At 35.5% G+C, this 21,868-nt stretch overlaps 1 protein-coding gene across 1 annotated transcript in view; it reads left to right on the forward strand.

The window, feature by feature from the left end:
• The window catches only part of LOC140333817 (transmembrane protein 132D-like), a 441,891-nt gene that overhangs the window by 314,283 nt on the left and 105,740 nt on the right, over window positions 1–21,868 (forward strand). The window contains exon 4 of the mRNA XM_072415753.1: window positions 4,810–4,993. Within this exon, the coding sequence (XP_072271854.1) occupies window positions 4,810–4,993 (184 nt within the window). The remainder of the gene's footprint in view (window positions 1–4,809; window positions 4,994–21,868) is intronic.

Below are 21,868 nucleotides of genomic sequence, written 5' to 3' on the forward strand. Positions count from 1 at the left end.
GGCTGGAATCCGGCTGGTAGTGAGGCGAGTGTACGCGCATACTCGAGTCCGGACCGCGGTAATCCGCGATCGATGGCCGCGCGTACGTTCGCGCTTCCAGCGAGCGCGGATTTCATTGATGAATCAGGGGCAATGGGTCATTTATTCTTTCCTGAAACATGCAAGGAAGCTGGAATTGGCGGATTTTCCTTGCAACCACTGATAAGTTGCACATACACAGCTCTGCAAAATTTGAAAGCTGAGCGATAAGCAGGCAGGTAAGAACAAGTATTGCAGAAGGGACATTGCCTGTCTTTCTGCAATAACCTGCCTGATCCTGTATTTTTCAAAGTGGGACTTTAGTTCCACTTTAATTGAATCCTTTACCTTGTTTATGGTCCTTTCTTTCATTTGTAGGTTTCCCACTCATTTTTACATCTCCCTTTCTGTAAACCATCTACTTAAGCACATCTAATGCAGTTCTGTAACTTTTTTGTCTGCTTGTCCCCTATTGGAATCTTACTCTGAAAACATATTATACATTGCATAGTACTGAATAAGAACATCTTCTTTGGCAGAAAATTTCAATTTTTTCTGCCGATCCAAAACAAAAATAAAGTGAATAATGATTGTTCTGTTCCACTTCAATAATATTAGGTTAGTATCATAATAATGATTTGCTATTTGTTATGGGAAAACAGTTACATATATAGTATATATGTAAATAAATGTATAGGTAAAGATAAATTGATTCAAATATTTGCACACACTTGGTTGTTGTGGGGGCTAGGTGGAGATGTTATTATGTGCCTATTGTCCCCAAGGTGGTGTGCTAGCAGCTGGGGGCCTGGTTAGTGAGCGTAGTTATTTTTGGCTAAAGGGATAGGTCGGGGATTTTCATGGATCTGTAAGGAGGAAATCAATTTCTGGTGGAACAGAATGCTCTTATTGAGGTGTTTATTTTAGGTTATATATGCTATTTCATGTATATTAAAATAGGAGATATATATTTTGGTATTGGTTAATAAAACAAGCTGCTATGGCCAAGTTACTCCAACACAAGTCTGTGGTCCCATTTGGTTGAGGGAAGAGTTGGGGGGAAGGTTATTGGTTGGTGATAGCAGTTTATGGCTTTCTCTGCTGTACCCTGGTCATGTAATTGTTTTTAGCTTTTATCTTGTACAGCTGTATTTATTTATACAAGCAGTCATCTAGCTATAAGAGCACTGTACTATTAAAAAGGAAGAAAATGTTACCCATGCTTTAGCTAATAATAATAAAATCACTTTGGGTATTAGCTACATAATGATGGTGAGATTGCAACATATAATTTTCAGCTTACCACATAAAGGTGGGTAATTTTACTTTCATGCAGTGCCTACACTATTTCTGTGATCAAATTTCAAAGACTAACACTCAGATTTGATATTTTTCCATTTTTATTTCTAAAAACTCAATAACAGGTAATTAGAAAATGAATTTTCTATAGGCAGTGTGTTTTTTGTTTCTGTAAACCTACAAAACACATAAAATGACATTTAACATTGGTATCCCATGCTGCCACTCTGGAATATTGGGTTGGCCTAGGCCTAATTAACAAAGCTTTGTATAACAATTCTTTTGACAAGTATTAAAACCACCTACCTTGGTATTGTTTACAGAAATCCATTCTTCGCACCTTGAAAAGAGAATTCGGTTTGATGATTTTTTGACACCTCTGCTCCATTGAAAAGATTCATAAATGAGAAAATATAATGTTGCCTCCTCAAATAATGCAACAAATGTATTCAGAAAGCACCACATGATGATAAATTATTTTGGAAAGAAAGAGACAGGCATTTGTACAAATTTTACTGTTCTGATTCCTACATTTTATGTACGGTGTGCAGGGGTCAGCAAACTCTTTTGGCTACTAGGCCAAGAAGGCACACTAGGCCGGACTCTCTCTCGAGTCCCGCGCTGATGGCTCCGCCCCCCACCAGGAGTGCCCCTGAAGGGAATTCTCTTTCCTCCGCAATGCCTACAGAGGAGAGGGAACACCCATGAAAGGAAATCTCTCTCCTCTGCAATGCATACGGAGAAGAGGGAATGTCCCCTTACCCCGGCGGCAGAGGTGTTAACGCCAGCCGCAGTAAATAGGGAAGGGAGGCATAACAGGGAGGCTCAAGAGCCGCATGCGGCTCCTGAGCCACGGGTTGCTGACCCCTGCTGGCCGGGATTAGGCCGGATAGATCAGGAGGGCTTTAGGCCGGAATCGACTCCTGGCTAGACCGTATCTGGCCTAAAGGCCGGAGTTTGCCTACCCCTGGTGTAGTGCATTACATGGACCTGATCCCTGCATTGTATACACTCTGTTGTGTATTGCAGTTTTGAACAAAGTGTTTACTTTCTCATCATTTGCCTACTGTTGTGTAGTTTGCAAGTAATGGAACTGTTTTTAAGGTAGGATAGGTCAAAATGTTAGTTCTCTGTGCATAATTTCTATTTGATATTTTATAATTTGATAAGTTTATGTAAAGGAGACGTGCAAAACACAGTAACTGAGAAATTTTTAGGTATGTTCAGTGAATTCAATATGCAGGCTCATTCTCTATTTACCAAACTCATTTATGTCATATCAAACTTTCAGTGCTATTACCAACCTGCCATTTTTGTTGTGGAGTGTGGCATATCATTTCCACCCCCAGGTGTCCTTCTTTCTTGTATGAAAGTTTGGTTGGTATGCTATTTACAATGGGGTAAATGTTTATCAGATCACCAGGTGGAGAATGTCACCTTTACAGTAAGCTGCAAAATCTGCCTTCAACCTGACAGGCAAGTTTGCCTTATTGAGCTCTCAGAGTATTGTACAGGTTTTTTTTTTTAGCTTGGAGTTAGGGGCCACACTCCGCTGAGTTTGTATATCTTACACAGTATTAACACAACAGTGTTGTTCAAAAATCCTATTTAAGCCTATGTTCTAAAGTTGTATGTAGGAGAACTAGCACTTTCATTTCATTTGTACTGCAAGAGAACTACTCAGTAATTGACCTTTGTAATATGCAGAATCTACATTCTTGAACTATATTGCAGCATAAACTCCATGAAAGTACATGTATATTACTGTTTCTGTGTCCTAGTAAAAATGTAAGCTATCAGCCTTTACTATCCCTTGCCTGAACACATTGCTGATAACGGACACTAATGTTGTATAAAACAGGAAAAATGTCAGGTTTTAGATAGTAAAAAAGTAAGAATTTGCTTAAACACTCTTATGTTATATTTACAAATTAGACCAGATAGAGTATTATGACTTTGGGTTTGTAAAATGGACCCAAGCTTCACTTTGCAACCTTATAATGGTGTCAATATGTTACCACTTGGGGCTGTCTATTCTGAATTATCCTGATGTTGTCTGTTTTTCCTGATTTATTAATAAAAACTTGAATTTAAAAAAAAATAAAAAAAGTAACCCAAGCTTAAACAGATAAACATTTTTTTAATAAAAAAAATCTGCAACTTTTAGTAAAATAACATCTAGTAATCCCGACACAAGGGTCCTTGTTCAGGCATCCCCTGCTATAGGCTGCCAGCTGTCTCTTCGTCACACGCAACCTTGACTGGGACTATAAGGAGCTGTGCCAGCACTCACTGCATAGCCCATGGTCCTCTGTTGGTGAATCTGTGGAAGCTGGTCCACAACAATGATAGACGACCAAGATTTGGTCTTTAAACTAATGTTTTGAAAGAGAGTTCTACTTTTTATATAATGGAAAAAAATCTCTGTTTTACAAATCACACTTTAAAACATTTTTTTGTCGATATGTGTATGCTAGCTTTGTACTTGAAGTGAATAAGAGTGTCCGAAATAGATCAGAAAAGTGTAAATCAGTTATTTATTTGTTGCTCATAAATCGTTTTTCTTGGTGTACAGACAAAGGAAGTAAATAGCACATTGCAAGAACAACTGCAGTAGAAATGCCAAAAATATACTAAAAAAACACATACAGTAGATGCTGAGTATGGATGGTCATAAGGAATTTTAGGCATTTTTTAGACATTTTTTTTTAATGTTTGTCTGAACATAGTCCTAGTAAATTGCGGTCTCTATTGACACATTACCTTTCCTTAAAGACTAAAACCTTTGATATTTTGCACGACACCCACCAATTTAGCACTTAACATTTCCAACAAGCAAATGAACTTGCCTAGATTACCACTCTTAGCAGACCTAGACTTCAGCTTACGACAAGCTTTTTTATTACTCATTCTCTGTAAAATGCTAAGATTGTGACACTGTGCACTGCATAGTACTGTTTCATTGTACTACATACAGATTTAGGTATTGGAAGTGCTCAGATTCCTATACAATTTTTGACAGATCTTTGCTTTTTAGTGCTAAAAATGTAATAACAGGATGCCGTCTCCTCATATACCTCAGTAGGAATTATAGGTTTGCCAAATTTTGAACAAGCTGCTGCACCCATGAACAGGTTCCCCCATTTAGGTGTGACATTTAACACACATTAGCCTGCCCTTTCTGTTTAAAATTCAGTACGAAAATGACTGTACTAAAAAAAGAGCAGTTTCACATGTATTTTTTTGTATATTACTCTTAATGTTGGTATTAAGATGATTAAGTCTGAGAAATTCCTTTCAGACAGATGTTTCATGTGGGTGTAATTGAAGTAGTTACAGAACTTTGTGAATTTAGCAGCTGCAATGCTTATAACCTAACATACAAAGAAATGTTATTTTAGTCTTTTACTCTTATCATATCTTTATGAAAGTTTATTGATTCAATTAGAAAATGAAGCAAATGAGTAATGGAATTATTCTTACTTTTTACAGCGTAGGAGAAAACTTTTATGAAATTTTCCAGATAGACTTCAGGATTGGCACTGCAACAGACCCATCAGGAGTCCAGATAATCACCTGGCAAGTGGAATACCCTGGGCAGATTGTTTCAGAACTCGGAGTATCCAAAATCTTCGTCAGTGAAAGAGACATTGTGGCTGTTATACCACTTGCAATGGTAAGAATAATAATAAATATTATTAAATAGGGATGGAAATGCATTTATAAGACTCCTTACTTATGTGAAACTTAATTTTATTGCAGAATTATAATATTTTCAAAATGTAATAGAATAAACTGGGACTATAAAATCAGATTCCATAGATGACAAGATCTGAATTTTCCATTGATTATGTCACATTTTATTTATTAGAATAAAAACAGATATCTCTACATTGTCACTATCTCATCTCACATATAGGTTGTTATGCTTATTGAAAGAAGACCCAAAGTGTACAGACCTTCATTTCACACCTGCTTAAAAAATGACAATTATCTACAGAAAATTAAAGCAGAACTAAATAAAAAACAAAAAAAATACACTTACCTTTAATCCCTCAGGTCCATCGATGGAGCTGGTCCCTCCCACAATCCAGTCCTGCGTCGTCCTAGAATTCCTATTTGTCCAGATGCAGAGGAAGCGCCGAGCGCCACCATCTTCATTCTTCTCTTCCGTCTTCTTCTTCCGTCTTTTTTTTTGTCGCCTGATCTCACACTGCGCAGGTGCAAGATCAAGTGTCGTAGCTGCTGTAAAGTAGGGAAAAAAAGAGAGCCGATCTCACTGCGCATGCTAGGATGAAAAATGCCCCTTCTGGGCATGCCTGAGATTAGGCATGCCAGACGGAGCTGCCAGAGCTTCCCGGGATATGTGTTGTAGGTATCCCAGGAGGCTCTGCAATCCCATTAAGTCTTTACTGCTGCGGCAATTGAGTTTAGGTACGCTTTAAGTAATGTAACCCAGTTCGGGTCGGTAGGTTGCTACCTCTTGTCCCTGTGAAGTGTAAGATCATTTACCCAGTCACCCTATTTAAACTCAAGAACCAAAGTTTTTACAGCTTACTAATTGTTTTATGTGTTGACTTTGTTTTTTCCTGTTTTATTTGTACCTTGTAATCCTACCAGTAAATCCTTACTCACTGTACTGTATCTATAGAGGATAAATGTTGGCATAAAAAATAAGTGTTTTTGGGTTATAGGACTAAAATGCCACTTTGAAAATAATTTGTGATTAGACAGGTGTTTATTTCAGAAAGGGATAGGTAATGTCCCTTCTGGATTACCATTTTTTTCCTGATGAATCACCTTGGAGTTGTCATATTTTGCATGTGCAGCTCAGCATTTGTTACCAGGGATACCCAGCAATCCCAGCATCCCTTGTGGGTGCCTGTACTGAATGAACTCCCACGCGCCTGCATTGCAGTTACATCATCCCGGTTTTTGGTCAATCAAGGTGGCCGAAGATTGTAATGCTGAAAAAGGAGAAAAGGGAAGAAGATGATGGCACCTCCAATATGAAGGTGACAGTTGAGTATCGACTGGGGTTATTTACACTTTAAGATAATTCTGCAAAGTACAGAAGACATAACACTGGACTTTTGTTAGTATCAATGGGTATTTTTGTTGCACAGGTAACACAACATAAAAATGCTTTTATACATTTATTGTTTGGGCAGTGTTTTTATTTGTCCATAAACACTTTGTTGGTTTGCAATGGCTTCCACATCCTAAAGCACCTACATGATGCTAAAGGGCATAGGAGTTGTGTCATCATAAAAGGCAGCTAGCAAACCTGTGTGAATCATGTGAATAATAGGTAAACTTGGAATTATGACATTTGTTCACAATTAATCTTTAGACAATTTTATAATAAATTATTTCAGTGTCTGAAAAAAAACCCAGTATAGGGTCAATTTTTGAATGCTTTCACACTAGATTCACTCAGTTTAACCCAAGGTTTACACATTATCTAAATGTAATTTACCTGGAAAAATGTGTGGATCTTGGGTGAAAGCTGTGTGAATCTTGTGTTAAAACTTTAATAAACTGCAAAATAGTTTTTTATTATTATTATAGCTGCTAGTCTGCTTACAAAAGAAAAAATAAAATAATCTGTTTCCTTGCTATGGCAAATTTATTTTCAGTACCTTGAAAATTGTGACCTTTTGTTGCAGAAGTGACATTATGACAGTATGTTTTTAATTTCATAAGGGTAACTCACTACACAACTGTGACTAGCAATGACATAGCTACTTTTCAATATTAGGAAACATTTCAAAATGAAAAATAAAATTATTTAATTATTCATTCATCACTTAAGTATTATTATTATTTCTTGTTTTACGCACTGAATCTATAATAATTTGGACAGAAGCTCCTGGTTCTTTCCCAAGGATATGAGACTGCAGCTGGAGATGTAATTGGTTAAGCACTTAGATCAATAGGACAGCACAAGGGCACAAAGTGTTGTAAACGTCAGCACAAGTACCTTGAATTTTATTTTGTTGGCAATGGTCTGCAGAAGGAATTGCTCTTTTAATGGCCTAATGTGTAATCTTCTACCAAAATTATAGATCAATTTAATAGCTCCATGTTTAGATAAGTGCACAACATGATGTGGGTGAGAAGCCAGCAATAATGAATGAAGAGGTGCACAGCGGTTTACAATCAATCAGCACTTGCTAATATGTTGGGGCAATGGTGAGTCCAGCCACTAATTGCCTACCTTGAATAGTTAAACTCACCAAGGTACAATCTGCATTTGGAAAGTTTATTTGCCTTTAAACTTTAATTTCATCCTTACAATAGTTTTTATAAATGGATGGGTATAGAAACAGTGTTCAGTCCAATCCTCAGGACTCACTAGTACATGATTTTGCTTTTGTTCATGCACACTGGTTGTGCGTATCCATACAGGTCTTGAAATAGTTAAAATGCAGATTAGTTAGAAATAAACTGCGGGTCAAATACAACTTTCAGTGAAATCTTTTGACCTTAGAAGTATCTTAAGCTATTGCCTTAACACAATTTCAATGCAGGCACCACTGGCCCCTAAAGAACAACTGCAGGTTCAACATTTTTTAAAATAATTTAGTAACTGAAAGCCCCTCTGACCTTGTACTGTCTGTATTGCTGTAATCAGTGTTGATACACAGTACCACTCAGCTGTGCTGCCAGGGCTATGAAATTAAAACACCCTGTCATTTATTTACCCAAGTCATTGGTCATTCACCGAATACAAGGGACTCTTTGATTGGCCAGAAAGGTAGGTGAATCAGTGAATAGGAGCTAGGCTAGAGCTGTTTCCCCTTAAACCTTTTTGTGGCAACTCCATTTTACCTTCCTATTTGTAATGCAGGGAAGATGGTACCTTATTGTTGTCTCATGTACAGAATTTATAGTATGATGATGAATTAAAACTTTTAGCAAAAATAGGTGTCGTAAAACAATCTACCTCAAATGTTTAGATATAGCTGGTAATTCCTAAAGCATAAGGAGAATGGGAATTACCGAGTGCACCCTATAGGAAGGAAATCCATGCAACACATGTATGAGGATTCAATGAAATGCGGAAGAAGATCATATAAAATGTCAACTTATGTGTCTTTTCTTCATGCATTCTAATTCTAGTTTAATTGTTTATTTGTTTGCGAAATCCCGACACAAAATTCTGATATGTTTTTATCAAAAAATCATAGTTTCTCAATATTCTGACCTAGTGTAGTGCACATAAGTCTAGGTTTATTTATCATTGTAAAATTATAGCGTTTGCTTCAGCTACAGGAGTTCTGGTAAATTTAGCTTATTCGAAATGTAGTATAGTTGGTATACAACACAATGTGTGTCAAACACAGTTTTCAGCAATGTAATCCATGTAGTGTTCTTTTATCCAACTGATTTCACCTTGATTAATGTACTCAGAGGTAAAGTAGTTAGGTTATTGTTGCTACAAAGACTTATGCCACATTGAATTCCACTGTTTGTTCACAGCCTGAACTACCACATCCCATATAGCATACACCTTCCAGATATTAATTTAATATACTTCTGGAGCTCTAATATAACTGTGTTCATGAATAGTAAATACCTTCCAATGCTGAACATTTAGAGAGAGACTTCAATGCGAGGATGGTGTGTAGCATTTAAAAAATGTTTGTGGTTACACTGTGCTGAATAAGCTAAACTTTTTTTAAACAATACCCATCAATAGATAGCTGAAACAGAAGAAGTACCCCATGTCAGTGGCTGGAAAAATAGCCTCTGCATGATCTCAGTGCCAGAAAGAATTCCCTGTCGTGATGTCAGTGACAAGAAAAATGCCACTGACACGCAGTAAAAAGTCAATTAGTCTGGCTGTATCTGTTTGCATTAGAAAACCTTCACTCGTTATCCCTGTAGGGATTGTAGAGATTTCTAATGACTTTGCTATGCACTGTTAAAAAAATCACATCACACATAGGAATATATATAGAGAGAATGAATTTTCACCTCTGCAATTTCTTCATGTCACTTCTAAGCCTTGGAAGATCAGATGTGCCACACAGAATTCAAAATGCAATAAACGAACCTTTGGCTTGGTGAAATCTTTGAAGTAATTTCTATAGCTTACTTTCTATCTTCATCAAATATGTGAAAGTTTGCTTGTTGAAAAAGCATATGTGACCCAATTTTTTAGGAAAATTTAAATGTGGTAGGTTGGCAGTCATACCTGTATTATTTTCACCAATTGGTAGCATAAATTAATGTGTGACAAGCAAAAAAACAAGCACCTTTTCTGTGATCCACCTACATTATTCACCCATTGGCTAAAGTATGCAAATAAGCCCTACCTTTTTATATGTTCCAGAACCCAAAATGTTACAAGGAGCATTATCCTGCACTTGGGTCAGTAAATATGTAGCACAAACTAATATCATGTTTGGCTCAAAAATACATTTTTGGCCAGAACCTTCCTGATTTCTTCCTGTGATGGGAGTTTTTTTAGAATTCACACAGTGGTTGGCACCTCTGAGAAACCTCCCAAACGGGTTGGCTGGGACTAACAAGAAACCTGTCCACCTAACTGTGCAGCATAGATTTATCTTGAACTCACAGCTCCACCAAATTTGAAATGTATTGTGGTTATGCAAGCAATCTGTCAATATTTGTATTGTATTCACCACCAAAATCAGGGATGCCATCAGAAATTTCTGGGTCTTATGGCCTTGGCAAACCTACCCCAAGTTTCAGAATTGCAAAAGTCAAGATCTTTTGATCAGTGCCAAGCACAACGCTTCCTCTTTCCTCCTCCCCAACCATGGTCAGCACATGTGGCTTATCATAACTTTGATCTCAAGGGAACAATGGTGAGATAGGTGGTCAGGTGTACTGAAGAGGTCACAGTGTGTCCATTTTCATATAACTATTTGCTAATCCCATAGAATACATTACATAATATATCATTGTGAGCAACTAATCAAGTGTTTAGGTAACAGAAAATGTTTATGGTGTACATAAAATGTTTGCAGTTTTATCTTTCACTTTCTGTTCTATGCAGAGATAATCCTCAATTGATTCCATAGATTAATCCAAAATTGTCTTCCAAAACTGCTAACACAGCAGCAGAAAGGCACTGCTGGAACAAATGAATTGGCCTCCAGCTTTCTTGCTAGTTTGCTTGTCGTTGTATAAATAGAAATTTGCTTTCTGTGAGAAATAAATGCACAACACATAATTAGTGTATCCCAGATGTGTTTGCACTGGGGAAGTTGATCACAGGAATACTACTTGAATTATCTAATCGCGTATACTTTTGCCATGGGCATCTACAACACAAACACTATACCGCCTTCCAATTCTCCTGTAACACGGATACGGATGCAAGCAAAAATAGAGAGGGAGATAAATGATCTTTTGTGATGTGTTTGACATCTTCTTTCAACCTATTCATCTGCAGCTGTTGCTGAGTGGTTTTTATTGCTGTTACGTTAATTTTGCTTACTTGAGGGAACTTTTAAGGAATAAACTTGGCTAATGATATTTATGCTAGGGTACGTATTGTGATCCCACCTTGTCAGCAGTACCCACAGAGTATAGCTACATTAATCTGGCAAGACTATTAAACAAGAAAGTGAAACGAACCCCTCCTGCTATCTGTTATTGTGTGTGTGTTGTAGTCAGCAGGATTTGATAGGAGTAGTTTTAAGTAACAAATCTTAACCCATAGCTGTCAGAGATCATCCTATATCTCTCTGTATGTAATTTAATAAATCTGATTTCTCATTGGTTACTATGGATCCACCAGAACAGTACTATGTACATTAAGGCACCCTGGCTAACCCACAAGTTCCGCAGAAAAATATTGTCATGAAATAGAACATTCATGGCAATATTTTTGTTTTTTTAGTATAGTGACAGACATGTTACTAGGATGTGGTTGTATGATTGTTTATACAGAAGTGTAGATAGCACTTTTATCCTTATGTCAATGCAATGTCAAACAAACTCCTTGGAGAGGCTCGCTCATGACAGTTGACAATACAGGGAGAAGCAATCCACAGAACAGCACTATATTGTCTGTGCAGACAAGTATGATCAATTGTCTACCAGAGGGTCAGGGCAGACAGCAGACAAAAATCAGATCTCTAAATCTATTTGAACTGCAACCAAGGGCATGGAGAGATAACAGAATGAAAAAGCTAAAAACAAACTCTGTCAAAGTTCATTGGATGTGCATCCCTTTGCCTGCCCTGATGATAGTGTTGATTGTCTGTTTTATGTAATTCACCCAAAAGGTTCTCTGACCATGTTCCAACAAATGGATATTTAAGGGTAAATATAAACATTAATATTATGTTCTATTTTTGTGATTATGGTAACACCATTTAAAATTTATTTCACAAAAAAATCTTTGGATGTAAGATACAAATATTGTGAAATATTTTGTTTATTTCTTATTTCTTTTTTTTTATTAGTTGTATATGGTGTTTTTATACATGGCATAATCCCTAAAGAAGCAGGTATCCCACAAAACGCCCATATAGCTAATACATACCAATGCATGCAAAGTCTACTGTGGTTTATACCCCTTTTCAACTACATTTATTTCAGTATAAGTTTGTCTCTCTGTTCAAACAGCGATGTGGCTTTTAATAAAGGGTGGTGATTACAGAACATTTTCTCTGTTATAGACTCTGCTTGTAAGGGTTCACAGGACAAAATTGCCAAGAAGTAGTGAGACAGACATAAAGATCAGGAGGGGTGTTGTGTAAACACACTGTGAACTGCTGCTGCTTCTAATCTGTATTACATAAATGCATACAAGTGCCTTCAACATTACATTACAACATTCAACATCCTTCTGCATAGCTCTCATCTCTCGTCTAAACTCTCATCTCTCGTCTAAACTTACATTTTTGCACAGGTTGGGTAATACAGATTTTTCCAAGAAAATGATCATGTAAAAGTTAATAGAAAACATGAAGTGGAGCACCAACACAGCTCTTTGCAAAGGGTACACCTAGGTATGCTTTTGCTAATTGTATGTAACAATGTAACATACAGATGTCATCTTATTGTATTTGACAGAAGTTCAGTTCTCACGGAAACATGTCTAAAACATAAAGATCACAAATGAACATATTATTTAAAGTGTAACAAAAACGTTTGTAAAAGAACTCCAGCAAGCAGGGGTTATTATATCCAAATGCCCGTTATCAAAACCCTATTGCAGTTTTAGGTAAAAAAAAATGCCTGAGTGACTTTTGAATTCATACATCACTTCAGGGTGGTCTTATGGTGAGTCATATAAAATACTTAAAATCTGGCATCTCATTGTTCAAGAGAATGATGCACAATTAGCAATAATAGGATCTTAAGTACTAATTGGTATTGGTAATTGATAAACTGAAATGCTGGGGTGCTGAGATAACTCTCTTCTATTATATTGCCATTAGTTGTTGGTTGGTTTCCCTGGGAAGTTCAGTTACATATAAATAAAAAAAAATTGCAACATATTTGCACTAATAAATACAAGATATTCTTTTTTAAATTGAAAAAAATTGCATTGCTTCCTAAAATTTTTGGAAATAACTTATTTAGTAAAGATCATGCCATGGAAACAGTAACAGCTGTGTAACAGTTGAAGTAACACTCCTTACGGTGGTATATTGATTGTAATAATCAAGTAATGCATGAGTTTTAAATATGTAAGCCTGCTTCAATAACACACAACATGGTAAGCCTTTAATTACTTCATTCAAGTGACTGTAAACAGAGCAAATGTGCTATGAATGACAAGTGTACTAGACTTTGTATTTGCAATCTGGGTTATCTGTAATTGAAAAATACTTTTTATGCTGTCTTGTCTATAGCAAGCAAGGTGAAAAAAAACTGCATAATGAAATGGAAATGTACAAATATAACTAAATTGTAGATGGTACATGGTTGAAAATAGCAGAGCTGTACATTTATATCCTATTAGAGTTAGAGTGGATGAGGGGAACTCTTGCTATAATGTTTAGACATTATGGAATACTAGTTCAAATATTAGGGAAAGGATAGAGGACAGACAGGCTTTTGGTAGGCATAAGTGACAAATAGAAACACTTTAATGATTGGTTAATGTATTCCTATTGGTAACATAGAGCTACTAAACTAAATTCAATCAAAGAAGTAGTAATATGCTCAAAACAAAATACAGAGAAGTTGTTTATCTTGTGCCGTGTTTACAATATCACATGGGTATGCCTAAATACTGTCTCAAATTCCCAAGGAAGGAATGGATTTACCATGTGTATCAACCAATGGAACTCCCTTCTCAAACAAGGTCTCAACTTGTAACACTGTAACTTCTAAAAGCATTTTCCAACTCTGGTATATGCTGTACTTTGTAATACATAACATGAATGAGTACATTTTGAGCAAACTGATGTAAATCTTAGATGAAAATGAATTTATCCAAGTTTTGAGTTGGACGAAAAGTTAAACCAAACACAAGTAGCTCAAAATATTCTTTAGCTAAAGATAAAGTGATAATGATGTGTCAAACCCACTCATAGAAATGGTTTTGTGAGACTTGAAAAGAACCCTTATAGTCAAGGTATTTAAGGTGTTCCTATTATAGCATATACAATGACTTGAACATACTTTGGTTACTTTAGTGTTTTCATAGTCAGTTTGCAAGTTAGACCAATCTAGAGGGCTGAAATGTGTTGTCAGAAATGTAAAAAAAATAGCTCTTTAATTTATAAATAAAATTAACTAAATAATTGGCAGCTAAGTAAAAACACGTGGAAATAATATTTGGCAAAAATAGGATTGCTAAGCTCACAAAGCGGGATAAATTACAGGATACTGGAAACACTGTCTTGTCAAAAATTATTTCAAAATAAATCTCACCTGTTGATAAATACGTCCCAAAGTGTTCACTGAAATACAGTTAAAAGTGGTTTCAAATTATGCAATAGTAACAACATTTATGCCTTTTTAGCTACTACTTCAAGATCCAGGATTTTCTAAGTCACTTGGCTTGAAAACATTTACTAAGTTATAATTCAGTGACTGATATTTCTTTTTTCTGTTGATGATTTATCATTCAATTTGTGTGACATATTTTTTGCAATTGTAGCACATGAAGGGTAATGTTTAACGTTAAAGAGTGCATTTATGCTTTCAGATTGTTTTTTTTTTTTTTTAACACATTACATTAATTAATTGCATAAATCAGTTTTGCCTAATTTGAATATTTTATTGATAATTATCAGAAGAAGGGTGCACGGTGGTAACCAGTTCATAAATCAGAGGCCAGTGGTGTCATTTTAGGATCCTGGCCCTGAAGTTGGATTTATGATGTTAAAGGGGAACTAAACTCATTCGTGAGTGGTGAGCTTCTGTCATAATCAACAAGTAGGCACAGCCCACTTGCTGAATATGACACTTACCTTATGCTGTCACCCTAAGTTGATGGGCATTGCCATCTTCACAGCCAACTCCACCCAAGCCCTGTGAGTTAGGAGCCAGTTAGTTATCCAGGGAGTTGGATTTTTTAAATAAATGATCACACATAATGCTGGTATCTTTATTGATTCTGTGATTAAAAAAAAAAAAAGTTTTAAAATATGTGTTTTCTAGCCTTGTTGTTATTTCACGAAGAGGTGTGAAAACTCACTAGTACACTGCCAGTGAGAAAACAAGGTTAGGAACTTTGTTTTCTCACTGTGTAGAAAAAAAAATAAAAGGAATTGTTGTTAGAATGTTAGCAATGTGCAGAAGAGAAACATTATAAAACTGTATACTAGAGGAATGTTTTATTTCTTAAGAAAAAATGTACTGAAGGTCAGTATTTACAATAAGAATAAGACACAGATTGAAAAGGTTCTGCAAAGCAGTATTTCATTTTGTCTTCTCCCTCCTAATTTGCATTGTTAATATTAACAAGTTCATATTTCAAAATAAAAATCTCTGACATTGTGTAAATCATTAAAAGTTGATCTCCCCATTTTTACTCAGCTAAAACTGTGTTATTTTCACATGATTCTCCAGCCCTATCTCCTCTTCCTCTGTTATATTCGTGGGGGTGGGTTGGTCAGGGGGGTCCTTCATCAGGTCTTCACATGTCTATTTGTGGACACTTCCATCTGTGCCAAGGTCCTTTCAGAATGGACTAGATGACCAGCAGTGATGACATTTGCAATAGGGTACAGGCGGTGATTGTTCAGCAGAACCCAGACTTAGGAAGTGGTGCTGTTTAGGGACTTATAGTGGACTTAGATAACATTTTTTTCACAGGCTATAAGAAGGCACAGGGCTTGGCTTTTTTTCTCTTTTAGAGTCCCAGAGAACGATAAAGTCTTTGACAAGAATATAATTACTTTTGCCTTTGGGCTCCAAAACCTGTGCTAGGGGAGATAAGATAAGCTTCTTAACCATCACGTCATGTCTTTGGACTTGCAGGGTCTGCAGGTGTTTTAAAAGACCAGGAAGTTCCTGGAGGAGGAAAGACTTTTTTGAGTGTGTACTAGGTTTTGTAATGTTGACAGGCGAGTACAGAGGTATCTAGACTGTAATGTCTATATGTTTGAATTGGACATACACCTACATGGGAAAAATTGGTTGGTTATTTGCTTGGTAGAAAAATAATAAAGATGATTGGCCCAAACTAGATAGATTTGATTTGTGTCTATCTGATGATTTATATTAGGTGTGAACAAAGCATTTACAAGACTTCATTACTGGCGACAATGTATTAAAAAATATTAAAAGTTATTGTGTCCGACATTTTGGTAAGGTGCATCGTACCTTTTTCATCATCTTGATAAGGGTTAGCTGTGCCACAACGAAATGCTGGATACAAATTAATATTATTTTAATTGCTTTTTATTATTTTTTTAAATCCCTAATATTGTTAGTTTGTGTACCTCTGATGTGCACCCAACTTTTTATATACCTTGGAGATCAGTTTAAACCTAATAAATGCTGGTGAGAAGTCACATAAGGTAGTGGAAATCATTGCAAATGAAATCACATCTGTCACATCAGACACAAAGCAACATTCACTGACACCAGTATTATTTTCCAAGACAACATTGTTTAAATGCAAATTGCAGTTTCAGCTCTTTCGAATAGCAATGCTAGAGTGGAGGAAGACATTGACTTTAGTATTACAGTATCCTTTCTTCCTGCAGGCAGGTTTAAGTGTGGGAATTCATTCCTTCTCGTGATTTTATGGCTCTGTTGTTTCAATAGATGTGGGTTTGTTTTCATTGCACTTTTGTAATAACTGTTTATTTGATCTGAGGATAAGCAGAACTCCAGCCAAATATGGATTTCACATTGCTCTACCGTTTACATTATTAAATTGGTGTAATCTCCAATTTTTTTTGGAAAACCGAACAAAAAGCAAACTATGAATTTGCATTTTATAGCAAACCTAGCATTCTTCAAAAGTGAGAACAGATGTTTTTCCAGACTATCATTATAGCTATAATAATGTAGTATTAGAAATGGTAGGTCAGAAATGGGTATTATTCTTACATTAATGGATCCATGTCTTGTAGGAGCCCCCAGCCAACCCCGCTAAGTGGTTATTCTAAGGGACCAGCTGTACTCATGTCCTGGATTTAACTTTTACCAAGTTTCTAATTATTGAATCACAGTTCCTAATTCAGTTAATTTTCATTGCCCCGTGCTGTTATGCATACCATTTTGGTAACCATACCTCACGTTCAGCTTCCAGGAACAAAGCCTTGTTTTCAACTCTGGTTCTGGTTTTTGAAGTCTTCTTCTTGCCCAACTTACTGTGGCAGAGACCTAGAGCAAATATTGCTTGCCCCTTCAGCAATAAAGCACTTTACTGATCAGAGTATTGAGGGAAAGAGTTTAGTTCCACTTTAGGTATCCTCATTACCACTAGTGTGAAATCAGAGTAACTAATGTCCTGTCAGTAGCAGCTTATCAGAAATAATGTGCCCTTCACACTACCTCACACTGGAAATACCCTCTGCTCAACAAGTTTCAGGTCTAGAAAGGTAGTTAATCAGAAGAAGGGCTCTATTCCTACATCATTACTTATAAAAGCACTAAACCTGAGCCCTTCACAGCCAACCTACAATAATGCTTTAACTAGTACTAGAAAAATGAATAGCAATAAAAAGTTCACAACAATAGTAACAGATATAAAGTGGAACAGTATATATATATATATATATATATATATATATATATATTCCATTTAAATGAATTTGTAATAAGCTGGATTGTGCCATCATCTAGTTTTTTGGAACATAGCATCCCTCATGTAACAGGGATTACTATATACCTGGAATGTTCATATCTTTTGGGTATTTTCTCCTTTAGCTTGACTTGACAATACAAAAATACAAATATTAACGTCTCACCAAATTGATCAAAATTTATAGTTTAAATCAGCTAAATATGTTTCAGGTGCAAAAAGCAAATAGGATAAATATATAAAAACAAAATCTAAATATATATATATATATATATATATATATATACACACTAATTTATTCTTAAGCAATTGCTTCCTTCATTACTTCCTAGGTAAGCAGATATGTTGTTTCTGCCTGTCTTTTTAGCTCTATGTGTGATATACATGTCTATTTGGTTGCTATGGTTTTTTTTGTAGCTATACTTTTTGGTTTATTGTAGTTAATAACCCCATTAAAATGAAATGTAGTACAGAAATTAACCTTACAACAATGCTTTTGAGAAGAGTTTTGCCTGCCAAAATATTTACATTTCTTTTTAACCAGTTTTAGTATTTGCGCCCTCCACAAATTATGCATATATTTGATATGACAACCATTATTCAGCCAATTTATATAAAACTATAATAGTGTTTTACTGTTTGCTATTTAGAATACAATACATAATCAAAAGTTAGCCTAGTTACTTAAACTTGTATCAACTAACCATAAATGTTACTGTAATTTTGGTTCTATGGTAAACGGTCAGAGTGTATATACCCTTTGTAAAAATCACACATCTGCACAAGAAACCTTTGGGGTTTAGGGATTTATTTATACTGAGAATTTGTCAGATGGGTGCTGGACTCATCTCACAGTCACACACTACCCATTATATTTAGATGTCAATCAATACCAGTGACACTATCTAGTTTTGGGCCTGAAAACTGATCTTTCCTAGGGGCCCTTGGTGACTTTTTTCCACAACTGAAATAAAATTTTGCCCATGTTTGCAAACCTATTGTAGATAGTGTGCTTATAGGAACATTTGGTATTGCCCACATCAGTCAATCACAATTCTTGTTTCATTTTCATTGGATTGCAGACATGGTTTTAGAAGCTAATTGATTGATCTGGTAACAAGAAAGTTTTCAAAAGCAGAAAAAATGGAAAATTAAAAAAGCTTCTTTTTAGTTTTGACAAACAACCTAGACCTTTTCCTTCCTCCGTTTTTAATTATAAGGTTTAGTGTTAAAGAAATGTGAGCTGCTTATGCAAATTGACACTTTCTTACTTTACATTGTTTACGCAGAGACAATAGGAAAATAATAAAAGCCCCACCAGGTAACATTTGAAAACCTTTTTTCTGTTATTTTTACTGTTCTCAATCTTTTAAATATCTTTCACTTGCTGTCTGTTATGGTTTAATTAGGGCTTTTGCTTAAATGCTTTCCTTTATGAATCCAGCAGGGGTTTCCTTACTGTTAAAATGAGTTGTTCAATTACCCTCCTACTAATGGATAGAGAGTAATTAACATTGTCTAGAGGCTAATTTTCATTTATACTGCTATTCTTCATAAAGTGAGCAGCATCCTCTGCAAAAAAAGTCAGTGTGTCACTTTTATTGGCCCAATTTGCACTCTAACACCCAGCAAATTAATTCAAGCTCCATTAATGCATTTGCAATCCTATGAAATGATCTAATGATAAGTTTTCCTTAACGTGTACTTCATGAAGTCATTCCAGTTTGCACTATATCTTTATTAATTGCTGGATAATTATTCCCATAAATAGAAGGAAATGTGAATGTGGAGCCATAGCTGACAGAAAGATGACAGGTTAGGAGATAAAATGCTGGAGTATTTTAACATAATTGCCCAAAGCAATCACTCCTTTTGGTTACTTATATCATCTGTGCTGATGCAGGGCAGCTGTACAAAGGCCATATTTTATAAACGGGTTTTTATTTTAATAAACAAAAATAAGACTGACTCGTCTATTTGCTGGAAACATTTCAGCATGCATGTTAATAGGTGTTTAGCATCAGATTGACTGAAATGGGGAACTGAAGCGTGTGGCAATAAAAAGACACTAAAATGTTCTATTTAACAAAAACTTTTCTTGAATTCTAAAGTAATGCCTTAGCATTTAGAAATATGACATTTAGTTTTAAAGCCTAGTTTGCTGAAAAATGCTTCTTTAGTTGCAAATAGGTCTTTGCAGTTTTCGAGTTCAATATTATTATATATATTATTGTTTACCAGTCAGAACAGACCATCTAAACACTTTACCTCTTTGACTGTAGTATTTAAGTATTGATAGTAACTTTAAAGACCTTTACTTTCTTAGGAATTTTTTGTCCTTAGTGTTATACAATGTCATATATATTTTAGTTTCAACCAATTATTGAAGTAGGTTGTATTTACTTAAATTAGAAAATGCCTAAAAAGAAAAAAATATCATCAATTAGATACATGGTTATAGCACCCCAAAGATTTTTTACCAGATTCCTTCCAATGCCCCATTCCAGAGACCTTCCAATGCCCCATCGCACACAATTTTTGTAGAACCTGTTATTGTAGTCAGCGACTGGGATTGACTGGAGAGACTTCAGTATATGTATCATACTGTTCTGAGGATCAATGCACTTGTTCTTGTTGTCAAACATTCACAAGTCATAAGCACTTTATTGATTGATGTCCTTTTGTTTTATTTAGTGTAACTGTAAGTTTGTGTCTTTAGATGTACTAATATACATACTAAAATACTATCTGATGCAAATGTGAACCTGTATAGATCTTTTTTTAATTCTCAAAGAAAAACTATTAAAAAAATGTAAAAAAAAAACATTACAGAGCATATGTAGCTTTCTCTGGCCCTGTCCTTGCACACCTTCACAGAACATTTGCAGGGTTTGTAAAAACTATTAAGAATTACTTTCACTTCATAGATAATATCATTATTCCTACATTGTATTCACTCAAGCAACCTTACAGATTTTTTTAAATATGTAAAACAAATTCCTAACCCCTTATTAACCTTTTTTTAACCTTATTCAGTCCTAATAAACCCCTTTGCTCCCTTTTATTATAAACAAGTTTTTTTAATTCTTAATGTGTAAATATTAAGGCATTATATACCCATGATATCCTGAAAATTGACCATGGTTTTGCAGAATAAATAGGCCCAAAACAGAAATGTGAAAGTGTTTCTACTCATAAGGGGTATACAGGCTTTGAAATGGAAGTGGTGAAGTCCAGACCAATGTTTTAGTGTTAGGATAGAGTTGAGAATGACTTCTGTTTTTTTTTTGTTTGTGTCTGTTTAGGCTCAATCTTGGAAAAACGACTCTTCCATGAAACTTCCACTGCAAAGGTTAAACGTTTTTTGTTTAAGGGGAACAAAAAGAATCAACTATACCCAAAATATCCCTTGCTCCTTGGGCACCCTTCTCCTCTTCCCAAAATTCTTGGTTGCGGTCAGGGCCTTGGGATCCTCACATACATTGTATGACTGCCGGTCCTGGATTGTAAATGTCATGTACATCAATGATGTCAGAGGGCCTGCAACTTAGGGAGTGCAAAAGAAAAAATGTTTTAGGAACAATGATTTGGCAGATGGGTGGAATCCTGTGGGAATGAGGAATAAAATAAGTAAATTTTGATTTAATGTTCCTTAAAAAAGAGGAATGAAACAAACATTTATCCTGCAAAAGTAGTCCCACTGCAAAGGCCATTTGACCTTTTAAAGGTCAAATTTAAGGAGTTGTTCCACCTTTTTTAGACACATCCGAGGAAATAAAAGTAAATCTCCCAAAATAAGAACAAAGCACCTCTTAGACAGGTATTTCTTAAGTATCTCTGCTGGAATATTTCCCTGTACGTTATGTACCGGGAATGTCTGCCTATCACTAAGAAATGTCACAGAAATGAGTTAAAGCGATTCTCCCCAGTGGTACGTGAAGATAATTTAATGTCTATCTATATATGATAATCATTCATTGGTTATTCAAAAGCCATCATGTTTTGATGTCTCTAATTAGCAAATGATAATAAGGGTCATGACAGTAGATTCTAATATGTAAATGATCTACATGTTTGTTCTACATTCTTTTAGAACTTTACGCTAAATAATACAGCATGTGACTTAAAGTCAATGGATAGTTTGCCTGGAGGTTCTTTGAGCTAAAACACAAGTTTGTGATTGTGTGTCACAAAGCAGGTCGATACCAGTTAATGCATTTGTTCCATTGCTTTTGGAGTTGTAAATACAAATCTTAGGCAGGGATCTATAAACTCTCTTTCCTAGTAGCAATGTCAATGTAGCTTTTTCCATTCAATCGTCCCCACTTTGAAAACACTATGAGGTAA

This window comes from Pyxicephalus adspersus, chromosome 6, assembly GCF_032062135.1.
Source record: "Pyxicephalus adspersus chromosome 6, UCB_Pads_2.0, whole genome shotgun sequence".
NCBI lineage: Eukaryota > Metazoa > Chordata > Amphibia > Anura > Pyxicephalidae > Pyxicephalus > Pyxicephalus adspersus.